General features: G+C 33.8%; 1 protein-coding gene across 1 annotated transcript in view; it reads right to left on the bottom strand.

Annotated features, from left to right (window-relative positions):
• Positions 1 to 15,485, bottom strand: part of LOC122787713 (carbonic anhydrase 4-like) — a 344,635-nt gene that overhangs the window by 105,551 nt on the left and 223,599 nt on the right. Inside the window, exon 6 of the mRNA XM_044054571.1 lies at positions 7,832 to 7,898. Within this exon, the coding sequence (XP_043910506.1) occupies positions 7,832 to 7,898 (67 nt within the window). The remainder of the gene's footprint in view (positions 1 to 7,831; positions 7,899 to 15,485) is intronic.

Below are 15,485 nucleotides of genomic sequence, written 5' to 3'. Positions count from 1 at the left end.
GATTATATTAAACCTGCTATGTGAATGATTACCAAAAAGGATGAGTGTGCTAGGTATGATTATATTAAACTTGCTATGTGAATGATTACCAAAAAGGATGAGTCTGCCACTTATGATTATATTAAACCTGCTATGTGAATGATAACCAAACAGAATGAGTCTGCTAGGTGTGATTATATTAAACCTGCTTTGTGAATGATTACCAAAAAGGATGAGTCTGCTAGTTTTGATTATATCAAACCTGCTATGTGAATGATTACCAAAAAGGATGAGTTTGCTAGGTATGATTATATTAAACCTGCTATGTGAATGATAACTATACAGGATGAGTCTGCTAGGTATGATTATATTAAACCTGCTATGTGAATGATAGCCAAAAAGGATGAGCCTGATATGATTATATTAAACCTACTATGTGAATGATTACCAAACAGGATGAGTCTGCTACCTATGATTACATTAAACCTGCTATGTGAATGATAACCAAAAAGGATAAGTCTGCTATGATTATATTAAACCTACTATGTGAATGATAACCAAAAAGGATGAGTCTGCTAGGTATGATTATATTAAACCTGCTATGTGAATGATAACCAAACAGGATGAGTCTGCTAGGTATGATTATATTAAACCTGCTATGTGAATGATAACCAAACAGGATGAGTCTGCTAGGTATGATTATATTAAACCTGCTATGTTAATTATAACCAAAAAGGATGAGTCTGCTAGGTATGATTGTATTAAACATGCTATGTGAATGATTACCAAAAATGATGAGTCTGCTAAGTATGATTACATTAAACCTGCTATGTTAATTATAACCAAAAAAGATGAATCTGCTATGATTATATTAAACCTACTATGTGAATGATTACCAAAAAGGATGAGTCTGCTAGGTGTGATTATATTAAACCTGCCATGTGAATTATAACCAAAAAGGATGAGTCTGCTAGGTATGATTACATTAAACCTGCTATGTGAATGATAGCCAAAAAGGATGAGTCTGCTAGGTATGATTATATTAAACCTGCTATGTGAATGATAACCAAACAGGATGAGTCTGCTAGGTATGATTATATTAAACCTGCTATGTTAATTATAACCAAAAAGAATGAGTCTGCTAGGTATGATTATATTAAACCTTCTATGTGAATAATAAACAAACAGGATGAGTCTCCTAAGTGTGATTATATTAAACCTGCTATGTGAATGATAACCAAAAAGGATGAGTCTGCTAGGTATGATTATATTAAACCTGCTATGTGAATGATAACCAAAAATGATGAGTCTGCTAGGTATGATTATATTAAACCTGCTATGTGAATGTTACCCAAACAGAATGAGTCTGCTAGGTATGATTATATTAAACCAGCTATGTGAATGTTAACCAAACAGGATGAGTCTGCTAGGTATGATTATATTAAACCTGCTATGTGAATGATTACCAAAAAGGATGAGACTGCTAGGTATGATTATATTAAACATTTTATGTGAATTATAACCAAAAAGGATGGGTCTGCTAGGTATGATTATATTAAACCTGCTATGTGAATGTTAACCAAACAGGATGAGTCTGCTAGGTATGATTATATTAAACCTGCTATGTGAATGTTAACCAAACAGGATGAGTCTGCTAGGTATGATTATATTAAACTTGCTATGTGAATGATTACCAAAAAGGATGAGTCTGCCACGTATGATTATATTAAACCTGCTATGTGAATGATAACCAAACAGAATGAGTCTGCTAGGTGTGATTATATTAAACCTGCTTTGTGAATGATTACCAAAAAGGATGAGTCTGCTAGTTTTGATTATATCAAACCTGCTATGTGAATGATTACCAAAAAGGATGAGTTTGCTAGGTATGATTATATTAAACCTGCTATGTGAATGATAACTATACAGGATGAGTCTGCTAGGTATGATTATATTAAACCTGCTATGTGAATGATAACCAAAAAGGATGAGTCTGCTAGGTATGATTATATTAAACCTGCTATGTTAATGATAACCAAACAGGATGAGTCTGCTAAGTGTGATTATATTAAACCTGCTATGTGAATGATAGCCAAAAAGGATGAGCCTGATATGATTATATTAAACCTACTATGTGAATGATTACCAAAAAGGATGAGTCTGCTACCTATGATTACATTAAACCTGCTATGTGAATGATAACCAAAAAGGATAAGTCTGCTATGATTATATTAAACCTACTATGTGAATGATTACCAAAAAGGATGAGTCTGCTACCTATGATTACATTAAACCTGCTATGTGAATGATAACCAAAAAGGATGAATCTGCTAGGTATGATTATATTAAACCTACTATGTGAATGATTACCAAAAAGGATGAGTCTGCTAGGTATGATTATATCAAACCTGCTATGTGAATGATAACCAAACAGGATGAGTCTGCTAGGTATGATTATATTAAACCTGCTATGTCAATGATTACCAAAAAGGATGAGTCTGCTAGGTATGATTATATTAAACCTGCTATGTAAATGATAACTAAAAAGGACGAGTCTGCTAGGTATGATTATATTGAATCTGCTATGTGAATGATTACCAAAAATGATGAGTCTGCTAGATATGATTATATTAAACTGCTATGTGAATGATTACCAAAATGGATGAGTCTGCTAGGTATGATTATATTAAACTTGCTATGTGAATGATTACCAAAAAGGATGAGTCTACTACGTATGATTATATTAAACCTGCTATGTGAATGATAACCAAAAAGGATGAATCTGCTATGATTATATCAAACCTACTATGTGAATGATTACCAAAAAGGATGAGTCTGCTAGGTATGATTATATTAAACCTGCTATGTGAATGATAACCAAACAGGATGAGTCTGCTAGGTGTGATTATATTAAACCTGCTATGTGAATGATTACCAAAAAGGATGAGCCTGTTAGTTTTGATTATATCAAACCTGCTATGTGAATGATTGCCAAAAAGGATGAGCTTGCTAGGTATGATTATATTAAACCTGCTATGTCAATGATAACCAAAAAGTATGAGTCTGCTAGGTATGATTATATTAAACCTGCTATTTCAATGATTACCAAAAAGGATGAGTCTGCTAGGTATGATTATATTAAACCTGCTATGTGAATGATAACCAAACAGGATGAGTCTGCTAAGTGTGATTATATTAAACCTGCTATGTGAATGATAGCCAAAAAGGATGAGCCTGATATGATTATATTAAACCTACTATGTGAATGATTACCAAAAAGGAAGAGTCTGCTAGCTATGATTCATTAAACCTGCTATGTGAATGATAACCAAAATGATGAATCTGCTATGATTATATTAAACCTACTATGTGAATGATTACCAAAAAGGATGAGTCTGCTAGGTATCATTATATTAAACCTGCTATGTGAATGATTACCAAAAATGATGAGTCTGCTAGGTATGATTATATTAAACCTGCTATGTTAATTATAACCAAAAAGGATGAGTCTGCTATGATTATATTAAACCTGCTATGTGAATGATAAGAAAACAGGATGAGTCTGCTAGGTATGATTATATTAAAGCTGCTATGTGAATGATTACCAAAAAGGATGAGTCTGCTAGGTATGATTATATTAAACTTGCTATGTGAATGATTACCAAAAAGGATGAGTCTGCTAGGTATGATTATATTAAACCTGCTATGTGAATTATAACCAAACAGGATGAGTCTGCTAGGTGTGATTATATTAAACCTGCTATGTGAATGATTACCAAAAAGGATGAGTCTGCTAGTTTTGATTATATCAAACCTGCTATGTGAATGATTACCAAAAAGGATGAGTTTGCTAGGTATGATTATATTAAACCTGCTATGTGAATGATAACCAAACAGGATGAGTGTGCTAAGTGTGAATATATTAAACCTGCTATGTGAATGATAGCCAAAAAGAATGAGCCTGATATGATTATATTAAACCTACTATGTGAATGATTACCAAAAAGGATGAGTCTGCTAGCTATGATTCATTAAACCTGCTATGTGAATGATAACCAAAATGATGAATCTGCTATAATTATATTAAACCTACTATGTGAATGATTACCAAAAAGGATGAGTCTGCTAGGTATGATTATATCAAACCTGCTATGTGAATGATAACTAAACAGGAAGAGTCTGCTAGGTATGATTATATTAAACCTGCTATGTGAATTATAACCAAAAAGGATGAGTCTGCTAGGTATGATTATATTAAACCTGCTATGTCAATGATTACCAAAAAAGATGAATCTGCTAGGTATGATTATATCAAACCTGCTATGTGAATGATTGCCAAAAAGGATGAGCTTGCTAGGTGTGATTATATTAAACCTGCTATGTGAATGATAACCAAAAAGGATAAGTCTGCTATGATTATATTAAACCTACTATGTGAATGATTACCAAAAAGGATGAATCTGCTAGGTATGATTATATTAAACCTGCTATGTGAATGATAACCAAACAGGATGAGTCTGCTAGGTGTGATTATATTAAACCTGCTATGTGAATGATTACCAAAAAGGATGAGCCTGTTAGTTTTGATTATATCAAACCTGCTATGTGAATGATTGCCAAAAAGGATGAGCTTGCTAGGTTTGATTATATTAAACCTGCTATGTGAATGATAACCAAAAATGATGAGTCTGCTGGGTATGATTATATTAAACCTGCTATGTCAATGATTACCAAAAAGGATGAGTCTGCTAGGTATGATTATATTAAACCTGCTATGTTAATGATAACCAAACAGGATGAGTCTGCTAAGTGTGATTATATTAAACCTGCTATGTGAATGATAGCCAAAAAGGATGAGCCTGATATGATTATATTAAACCTACTATGTGAATGATTACTAAAAAGGATGAGTCTGCTAGCTATGATTACATTAAACCTGCTATGTAAATGATAACCAAAAAGGATGAATCTGCTATGATTATATTAAACCTACTATGTGAATGATTACCAAAAAGGATGAGTCTGCTAGGTATGATTATATTAAACCTGCTATGTGAATGATTACCAAAAATGATGAGTCTGCTAGGTATGATTATATTAAACCTGCTATGTTAATTATAACCAAAAAGGATGAGTCTGCTATGATTATATTAAACCTGCTATGTGAATGATAAGAAAACAGGATGAGTCTGCTAGGTATGATTATATTAAAGCTGCTATGTGAATGATTACCAAAAAGGATGAGTCTGCTAGGTATGATTATATTAAACTTGCTATGTGAATGATTACCAAAAAGGATGAGTCTGCTACGTATGATTATATTAAACCTGCTATGTGAATTATAACCAAACAGGATGAGTCTGCTAGGTGTGATTATATTAAACCTGCTATGTGAATGATTACCAAAAAGGATGAGTTTGCTAGTTTTGATTATATCAAACCTGCTATGTGAATGATTACCAAAAAGGATGAGTTTGCTAGGTATGATTATATTAAACCTGCTATGTGAATGATAACCAAACAGGATGAGTCTGCTAAGTGTGATTATATTAAACCTGCTATGTGAATGATAGCCAAAAAGGATGAGCCTGATATGATTATATTAAACCTACTGTGTGAATGATTACCAAAAAGGATGAGTCTGCTAGCTATGATTCATTAAACCTGCTATGTGAATGATAACCAAAATGATGAATCTGCTATGATTATATCAAACCTACTATGTGAATGATTACCAAAAAGGATGAGTCTGCTACCTATGATTATATCAAACCTGCTATGTGAATGATAACTAAACAGGAACAGTCTGCTAGGTATGATTGTATTAAACATGCTATGTGAATTATAACCAAAAAGGATGAGTCTGCTAGGTATGATTATATTAAACCTGCTATGTCAATGATTACCAAAAAAGATGAGTCTGCTAGGTATGATTATATTAAACCTGCTATGTGAATGATAACCAAAAAGGATGAGTCTGCTAGGTATGATTATATTAAACCTGCTATGTAAATGATAACCAAAAAGGATGAGTCTGCTAGGTATGATTATATCAAACCTGCTATGTGAATGATAACCAAACAAGATGAGTCTGCTAGGTATGATTATATTAAACCTGCTATGTAAATGATAACTAAACAGGATGAGTCTGCTAGGTATGATTATATTGAACCTGCTATGTGAATGATTACCAAAAAGGATGAGTCTGCTAGGTATGATTATATTAAACCTGCTATGTGAATGATTACCAAAAATGATGAGTCTGCTAGGTATGATAATATTAAACCTGCTATGTTAATTATAACCAAAAAGCATGAGTCTGCTATGATTATATTAAACCTGCTATGTGAATGATAAGAAAACAGGATGAGTCTGCTAGGTATAATTATATTAAACCTGCTATGCAAATGATAACCAAAAAGGATGAGTCTGCTAGGTATGATTATATTAAACCTGCTATGTGAATGATTACCAAAAAGGATGAGTCTGCTAGGTATGATTATATTAAACCTGCTATGCAAATGATAACCAAAAAGGATGAGTCTGCTAGGTATCATTATATTAAACCTGCTATGTGAATGATTACCAAAAATGATGAGTCTGCTAGGTATGATTATATTAAACCTGCTATGTTAATTATAACCAAAAAAGATGAGTCTGCTATGATTATATTAAACCTGCTATGTGAATGATAAGAAAACAGGATGAGTCTGCTAGGTATGATTATATTAAAGCTGCTATGTGAACGATTACCAAAAAGGATGAGTCTGCTAGGTAGGATTATATTAAACCTGCTATGTGAATGTTACCCAAACAGGATGAGTCTGCTAGGTTTGATTATATTAAACCTGCTATGTTGTTTATAACCAAAAAGGATGAGTTTGCTAGGTATGATTATATTAAACATGCTATGTGAATGATAACCAAAAAGGATGAGTCTGTTAGGTATGATTATATTAAACCTGCTATGTGAATGATTGTCAAAAATGATGAGTCTGCTAGGTATGATTATATTAAACCTGCTATGTGAATGATTGTCAAACATGATGAGTCTGCTAGGTATGATTATATTAAACCTGCTATGTTAATTATAACCAAAAGGATGAGTCTGCTATGATTATATTAAACCTGCTATGTGAATGATAACCAAGCAGGATGAGTAAGAGTAGTACATTTGTGGGTAAGCCCTTCAAAAATGATTGCTACGGTACTTTAGCTATATGAATTAACTTACCTGCACAACAAATAGGTGACTTTTAGATGGCATTGCATGATTAATTCAAACCCTAACAAAGTAATCCTTAAAAGAAACATAGTTGTCTCTGTTGACAAAGGTGAGATACATAGGACATGAAAATCTGCAAACTAGCTATGTACTAGTAATGGAACTGAGAATACAGTTTACAGGCATCTGTAAATCCAATCCTTGCATATCTAAATGGAAACTATGCAGGTGAGTTGTATCTGCCTCAAGTATTACTTCACTGCTGTGACTGCCTTTACCACTGGTTGTCTGCAACAAAGACCAACCTCTTAGATTCTGGATTATAATATTCTTTGCTGATAATTGCATTTTAGAAGGATGAAACTTGAGTCTACTCCCTAACAAGCCAGCATAGTTTGTCTTATGTGAACTTGGGCATATAATATTCTTGTAAACAAGTTAATTCCTTTATATTTAGTATTGGTACCATCTGCAGGATTGGTAGAATATTCTGTAAATTAAGATAATAATTACTATAACAAGTTTGTAAACATGTTTAACAAAATGTAACATAATTAAAAAAACTATACTATATGGAGATGTGGATAAAAAACGGAAAACATTTTGTAAATTTTTTCTCATTCTTACCTTCTAATGTGATGTTAGACAAGGAAGTAATCAAACTGTCATAGTTACCATTTGGACTGCCACTTTCCTGGAAAATAAGCCAACAGTGGCAAGAAATGCATATTAATTATAAAATACATTACTTTGATTCTGCTCCTTGTTGCATTATTAACATAAATACACAAATGGCAAAAAAAAAAAAAAACAGCTTGACAAACTAATAATACAGCCATAGTCAAGTTACAGTCTACATAAAGCAATGGGTGTAATTTTTGGCAAAGCAAACACATACTAATCAAGCTGGGCAAGAGCGGAAAAATAAGGGCAACATGCATTATTTATCAGTAGTAAGGACTATTCACCATGGCTAGAAATGTCAGCAGCAACTAAATCCATAATGCTAAATATAACAATGGTTTTGTCTATAGAACTGTAATTGCTAATTAGTTCTTACAGTCACAGCAAATGCACATCATTCTATAGACTTTGAAAGGTACACAAATCATGTTACTGTTGTAGATATATGTAAAGTCTAAACCTTGAAATATACAAATATATTTATAGTAGTGATAGAGGAAGTCTCGTAGAAGATTAAGTCCACTTGAGTGTCTCAGCAGGCCTTATGCATCTACCTTGCCCGTTCTCCATAGTTTTCTTTCAGTTTTTGGAACCTGCGCAATGTTTGTTATACCCCCATGCCATACCCTCTAAAAGCAATGTATTGTATGGCCTCACTATCTGCAGTACCATCACCCAAGGTAAATTTTAAGCCTGATGCAGTCCTCAGTTGTCATGCACATGCCTTACTGTTGCAGCATGGCAGCAGCATTTAGAGAGTGCAGTCTCTGTGTTAAGACCAGGTGGTCATGGTGGTGCAGCGGTTAGCATTGCCACCTCACAGCAATAGGTTCTCAGGTTCGATTTTCAGCTGGGGTGCCTTCTGTGTGGAGTCTGCATGTCCTCCCTGTGGTTGCGTGGGTTTCCTCCGGGTGCTCTGGTTTCCTCCCACATCCCAAAGACATGCAGTAGGTGGATTGGACACTCTAAATTGGCCCTAGGTGTGATTGTGTGTGGCTTCTGTGCAAGGTTGGGCGCTGGGCTGGCAACTTGACACCGTAAAACTCCACTGCCAATCATGAGCGGACAGATGATCCGCTGTGGTGACCACTAACTGGGAAAAGCCAAAAGAAGAAGAAGTCTCTGTAAGACCAACATTTTGAACTGTAATATTGTTTGCCTGTTGTCAAGTTTATATAAAAATTACTGGGTAAAGCAAGAATACGGACAGCAAGAAATATACCAGATTTTATGTGAGTAACATGGAAACTTTCAGAGGCACGGGGCTTCTTAACAGGTTTACTATTATTTTGCTTGATAGAAGGAATCTTATGTTGAGCATTAGCTGAAGCCATGTGCTGAAGAATGCTAAATATCTACATGCATGTAAAAACTGTTGAATACAAACCTCCTTACTGCTCTGGACCCACGACCAAGCACTAACATAAGTCCTGAAGGGGTGCAAGTTTGGACGTTCAGTAATCTTAGTATTCGATATTCTGAGTGTTGGCATTCAGGGTTACAAAGTGCTCAACTTGACATTACAGGTCTCGAGCATGTAAAAGTAAGATACTTCTTCCAATGACTTACACATTGAAAATTTATATTCCCTCGGAAAGGTGAGTGTGACTGGCATGAGAATTTGCTATGAGTAAGCACCTAGGTCCAATAATATGTCTTTTGAAAAGTGTGAAATATAATGAGCAATTCATAAATTATAACCATCTTTCTCAGCAAAAAAAATGCTACTAAATTGGTATGTTACAATATATTAAAAGGTAGTAGCTGGATGATACATTGTAAACTATTTATGTAAAGGTCAGTCAGTGAAGACTGATTGCCAAACGTCAGTTTGCTAAAGCTATTTTACTCACTTCAGTGTTTGGTGATGAGTGATTGTTATATTACAGAATCCTGGTGCACAACCCCTGGCAAGTGAGTGGAAGTGGCTTTGCCCTCATCTAAAAGAACTATGTTATGTTGCTTGTCAAGCCTACTAGTCTTGACCTAAGGGCTACATTGAAAAGTCTTTGATTAAGAGAACAATATCCAAAAAGGTAATTATGATGATTGTCATTAGTGTTTTGACCAATTCAAGTCATAACATAACTGATTCTTTTAACTTTGTTTTGTAATTAAAAACTCTGCAAGCTGGCACCTATTTGGACACGCACATACATGTGTGAGGTCCCTGCATGTATGAAACATTCTTTGAATATCATTTACCTTGCTGACTTGAATGATGTCATATATTTGTTCACAGGGTTAATCCCAGAAGATATGTCTTTTCTCAGGGGAGAACTGGTGTGATATTCATACTGACTGGGGGGAAATTTTTCAGGACACCTGGAAATTTCCCTACTCTGATGTCAGACAGATTAGAAGACACAACCAAGCAGGATAGCAGAAAGTGGTATTGTAAAAGGCCCAAGCACTAACACTGTTGTGGAAAACATCAGCATTAATGCATTCAGTAGATAAAGCCTTATAGTTTAGAGATGAATGCGGCCAATGTATCACAAAAACCTGGAGTGATTATCAGTGAATGAATACACTCAGAGGACAAAGATGTGGAAGAATTATGTATACATTGTCTGTCTCTTTCAGTACAAGTCCTTTCAAATTCCATCTGGATGACATTTCTTTCAAAATCCTTGCAGGTGAAATTGAAAGCATTCTTGATAGTGAATGTCATGAGCCAGAAGTGGTTTACCATGAGAACAGTGTTGTAATTCCCTATCAGAGTTGAATGTTTGTGGTTTTTAAACACCTTTATTGGATTAACATTTGTAACATAGAAACATTTACATTTACGTATAAGTAATCATGCTATATTAAAAAGTTAGAATTTAGCACACATTGTGCTTCACATATATCACTGTATATCATATAACCTAAGCAACATTACATACATACATACATTATTTGATTCACAACCTATTTTTTTTTTTACACGGAACATCTTTTTTAAACCATCACTTACGACATAAGAAATCATACATTTATATAACTGAAAACAAACTACACTGACACAATCCTAGTTGCAAGCATTTTACATCATAAACCATGCTGATGCACTCCTAATTGCAAACATTATATATCACTTATAATCTACCCAATTGCTTTCAGTCAAATGTTACGTAAGAGATCACTGCTAGTGAATCTGCTATGCAAGACACTGCACAACAGATGGATGATGTCAGCATACATTAGAGCAATGGATATTCCCCCTTTGTTTTCATTTATTGGAAAGAATTGGGACCCTTTAGTGAGGTACCATTCTAGGTTGTAAAACTGGACAAGAAAGAACTTTAGTACATTTTCACTCTGAACCAAATTATGACATTTCTCTTGAAAATAAATAAAAGCTTCAATCATAGTATGTGAACATTCTGAGTTAAAAATAGACAGCATTTTTGTTTGTATGATTTACATTTAAAAAGGAAGTGCCAAGTACATGTTTAGTCCTGAAATGTTACATATAGTAAAGTGATATGTTATAAGATAAATATGTAAAGCAAACTCATCCTTTCCACATATTTCAAACAAATTTGGACTTTGAGCTAGGGTATGAGAAGGAGATATTAACTATTTTGCTGATGCAGAAAAGGTGAAAGGTTTGGAGAACCAGATTTTTCTTGCAAATAATGTTTATTGCATATTGAGATACACTAATCAACCACATAAATGTTTTAATTGTGAATGTTTTGGACACATTCATTCTAATTGCAATCAGAATAAATTTTTAGATTGTGGGCAGTTAGGCCATACTGAATGTATAAGATGTGGGTCTGTTGAATATTTCTGGAGTGATTGTCCCAGAAACTATGCAAATGTTATTGGTTTCGATAATAAACACATAAATACAGAAATTCAGTCCAATGGCATGGCAAAGGATGTGTATGTTCTAAAAGCTAATAAATCGGATGTTATTACTCCAGAAATATTGAATATGTTTTATTTATTATATATGAAGTTGTACACACAGAGGATTATCATGGTGAGGAAAATGTTATTAAAACAGGGAAATTAATAAGAAAAATCAAGAAAAAAGTAAACAACATTAAAATGCAAAACATAGATGGGGAGTTAATGCATGTCAGAACCTGTATGTTTAGTTTTTTACAAGGCACAAGACATACCCCCTTAGAAGAACAACAGAAAACAGTGTCATATCTTAACTGTGTTGGAGGAAGGCCTGTAAGTGATATTAAATTTTCATATTGTTAAAATCAGAAGCATTTGTCAACTACTACATGGAATGAACAGAAAGTAATACGAGTATATTGTGACATGATAAGACATTTATGGAGATATTAGACTATTTCAAGTTAAATTTAAAATAGTGGTGTGAAATTATACTACTGAAATGTACAGAGATCCAAGCTAGTCTTGAGAAGCACAAGAGATAAGTTGGAAAGCTGCAGAATATATTTTACAATGAGATGAAGCAATTAAAGAGAATATAGAAAAATTGAAATAAGGGGATGAATGGTTGTTGGAAAAAATATCAATCTTTTATCATCCAATCAAAGATAAATATTTTTATATTTCACTTGACTGTTAGAATGTACTAGCTAGCAAAAACTCGATGAATCATTGATGGTTTGAAAGACTAAAGATGAGTTGCATTATATTAGAGATCCTGGGATGACAGCACACAGTGTCAAAAATATTATGAGGATTATATCAGTGCCAGCCAAAGCAGCATGTAGATGAACATGTGATTTAAGCTTATGTAAATGTTTTATGGTTACCAAGGTGTATGCAGTATGAAGCAATTGCCTTAATGGCCCATATAATGCAAAAGGCATTGGCTAAGGCTTTAAAAGAACAGGTCACATGTCCAGTAGATAACAATGGCCTAATAGAATTTTGAAGTATTGATAAGAATAGATTAGTACCAAGATTTCTTCAACTTTTTAGTTCAGTGTTGGAAACAAAGGAAATTATCTTGGAAGAAGACAATGGTAATGGTCATATCAAAGTAAGGTAGGGTTTATGTTTGCCTCTACTTATAGATCAATTTCAGTATTAAACCATCATTTTAACTGTTTATGGTAATCATGATGAAGATTTCTTAAATATTTACCAGTTAATTGGTAGTGTTCAGTGTGCTTTTGTGGGTGGAAGACAGACTTTTGATTACATTTTGAAAAGCAGAATATGATGATTGCTGCTTGTAAGTATACCTCTTAACTGTCCAGATTTTTCCCTCATATTTTTAGTCTGTTCCTCATAATGTTTTGGGTTTCTGGCAAATCACTATGGATAGAAATCAATAAATAATGACACACATTTTGAGTTTCAGACTCTAAATCCTGCAGAAAATGCATGCTAACACAAAGCTTGTCATTCTAGCAGCTTTCTAAGTTATCAACAGTAATGTTTAAAATTTGTTGCTATTTTTGAGCTTCCCCCCATTATTTTAGTCTTTGTCCAGATTTCTTGAGTTAGGAGGTTGAGAGGTATGCTTATATGGACTTGAGTCATTCCTGATCTTGAGTCTGGACACAGAGAAGGGCTTTTATATGGACTTTGTAGATTTAATAAAAAGTTATTTATATGGCATCTAGAGCAAGAGTTAATATCTGTGCAGGTCTGTTACTAATTGTCTAGATGTGTAAGGCAAGAATGGCCTTTATCACATATTCTGTCTACTTTGTATTTTGTACCTTTAGCTGCAATGGTGAGAAGATCATGCTTTGGAGACATATACGTGCAGGAGGGAATAAAGTGTTTACTGTTGATAGATAATGTTTTGCTACAAATGACTGATATGGGAAAAGGCATTACGTCTCTGTTTCAGATGTTAGATAATTTTGGTAAATTATCAAGTTATAAGGTCAATAAGACAAAAATGAGAGCAGTAGGGATCAATATTATATTTTGCGCTAAATGAGGTATGAGTACTTACAGAGTACAGACTAAATAGAATATTTAGGAATTTCAATATGGAATCATTTGGAAAGGTATATTAGAAAAGCACATGATGATCTGAAGAAAAGGAGAAAACTTATTAGATTGGAACTACACCAAAGTGCAGGTAATACATATTTTGCATTATCTTTGTTATTGTTATGTGCTTCAGGCCTTTCCAGTTGATAATCCTGCAGGCTTTCTCAAAACAGTTCAAAATATGATATATGAGATTTTATTTGAAATGGTGGTAAACCACAAGTGTTATGGGATAAACTGATACTTCCAAAGGATGTGGGGGCGAGGTCAAATGTTCCTGATCCAGAGTTATATTACAAAACCATACAATTTTAAATAATGTATCTGTTGTCAATTCAAGATTGTGATGCTAAATGGAAAAAAATAGTGAAATGAACCATAGGTCTTAATAATCACTTGGATAAAATATCCTTTTTGGATCCACTTAATAAGAAGAGTGGCAGTAGCTTAGTTTATGAATCAAGCTATGCTATTTAATGTATTAATAAAGGTGGAGATAAATTCCAGCTGGTTTTGTAAGTGCCTACTGAGGAAAAAATAGAGTGTCGCAGAGGAAAGACATTTGGGGATAGATGATAAAGTGATTTAATGGGAAAAATTGAGATTTAATTATAAATTATGCACTTGAGGATAGGTTAAAAATATGGTTTACAAATATTGTACTGCTAAAACTATGAGTGCCAAGGTCACACAGAATAAACAATTAGTAAAATCTAAAAGAAAAATATATCCAAGCTAGGCAGTGTGTGATTCCTTGAAACATTTTGCATTAGAGGCAATATGGGATATGTGCAAATGATCGCTTAAGGACATCACGTGTTTCAGCTATATGGCAATTCTGAACGTCAATGACTTTTTTCCCTTTTAAGTCTGTTATGGACAAATTCAGGACAATAAAGCAAAGCCCCACTAGCTCTGTACATGCATGTTTCAGCCTTTTTATGGCCTCATCAGCACAGCATAAGTGGAATGTTTAGCTAACATTTGGAAACACAGGGTTGTTATACCTAAATGATATCCATAACCATTAGGGTGATTGCAAAATATCCTAACTACCAAACTAAAACAATGAGTACCAAGGTCACACAGAAAAAACAATCAGTAAAAACTAAAAGAAAAATCTAGCCAAGCTAGACTTTCCACTGTGTGGTTCCTTGAAACCTCTTGCATTAGAGGAAACATGGGATATATATAAATAACCTCTTTAGGACTTCAGGTGTTTCAGCTATATGGCAATTCTGAACGGACATGACTTTTTACTTTTCAAGTCTGTGATGGACAAATTCAGGCCAATAAAGTCAAACCCCACTAGCTGTGGACATGCCTGTTTTGGCCTTCTTATGGCCTCATCAACACAGCATAAGTGGAATGTTTGGCTAACATTTGGAAACATTTGGCTATATTGGCTATATTTTTCTTTTAGTTAAATATTGTACTGCTGGAATATGAAAGTTTGTTTGTTATAGTGAGATGTATTGGTCTGAATGAACTCTGAGGAGGTTGTAGGGAGGCTTAAGCAGGGCTGCAGTACATTAATGGAAGTTAGGATAGATCAGAATATGTGGATGTGGGTATGTTTATTGCCAAGATATACCACAAAGTCAAGAAGATTTGAAATGTTTACATGGAAGTGTTTGCACAAATATGTTTACACTCCACA

Source organism: Protopterus annectens, chromosome 13.part0, assembly GCF_019279795.1.
Source record: "Protopterus annectens isolate FY-2018-M chromosome 13.part0, PAN1.0, whole genome shotgun sequence".
In the NCBI taxonomy this organism is placed as follows: Eukaryota; Metazoa; Chordata; order Ceratodontiformes; family Protopteridae; genus Protopterus; species Protopterus annectens.
Note: the sequence above shows the minus strand (reverse complement) of the source record. Positions and strands in the feature narration are given on the sequence as shown.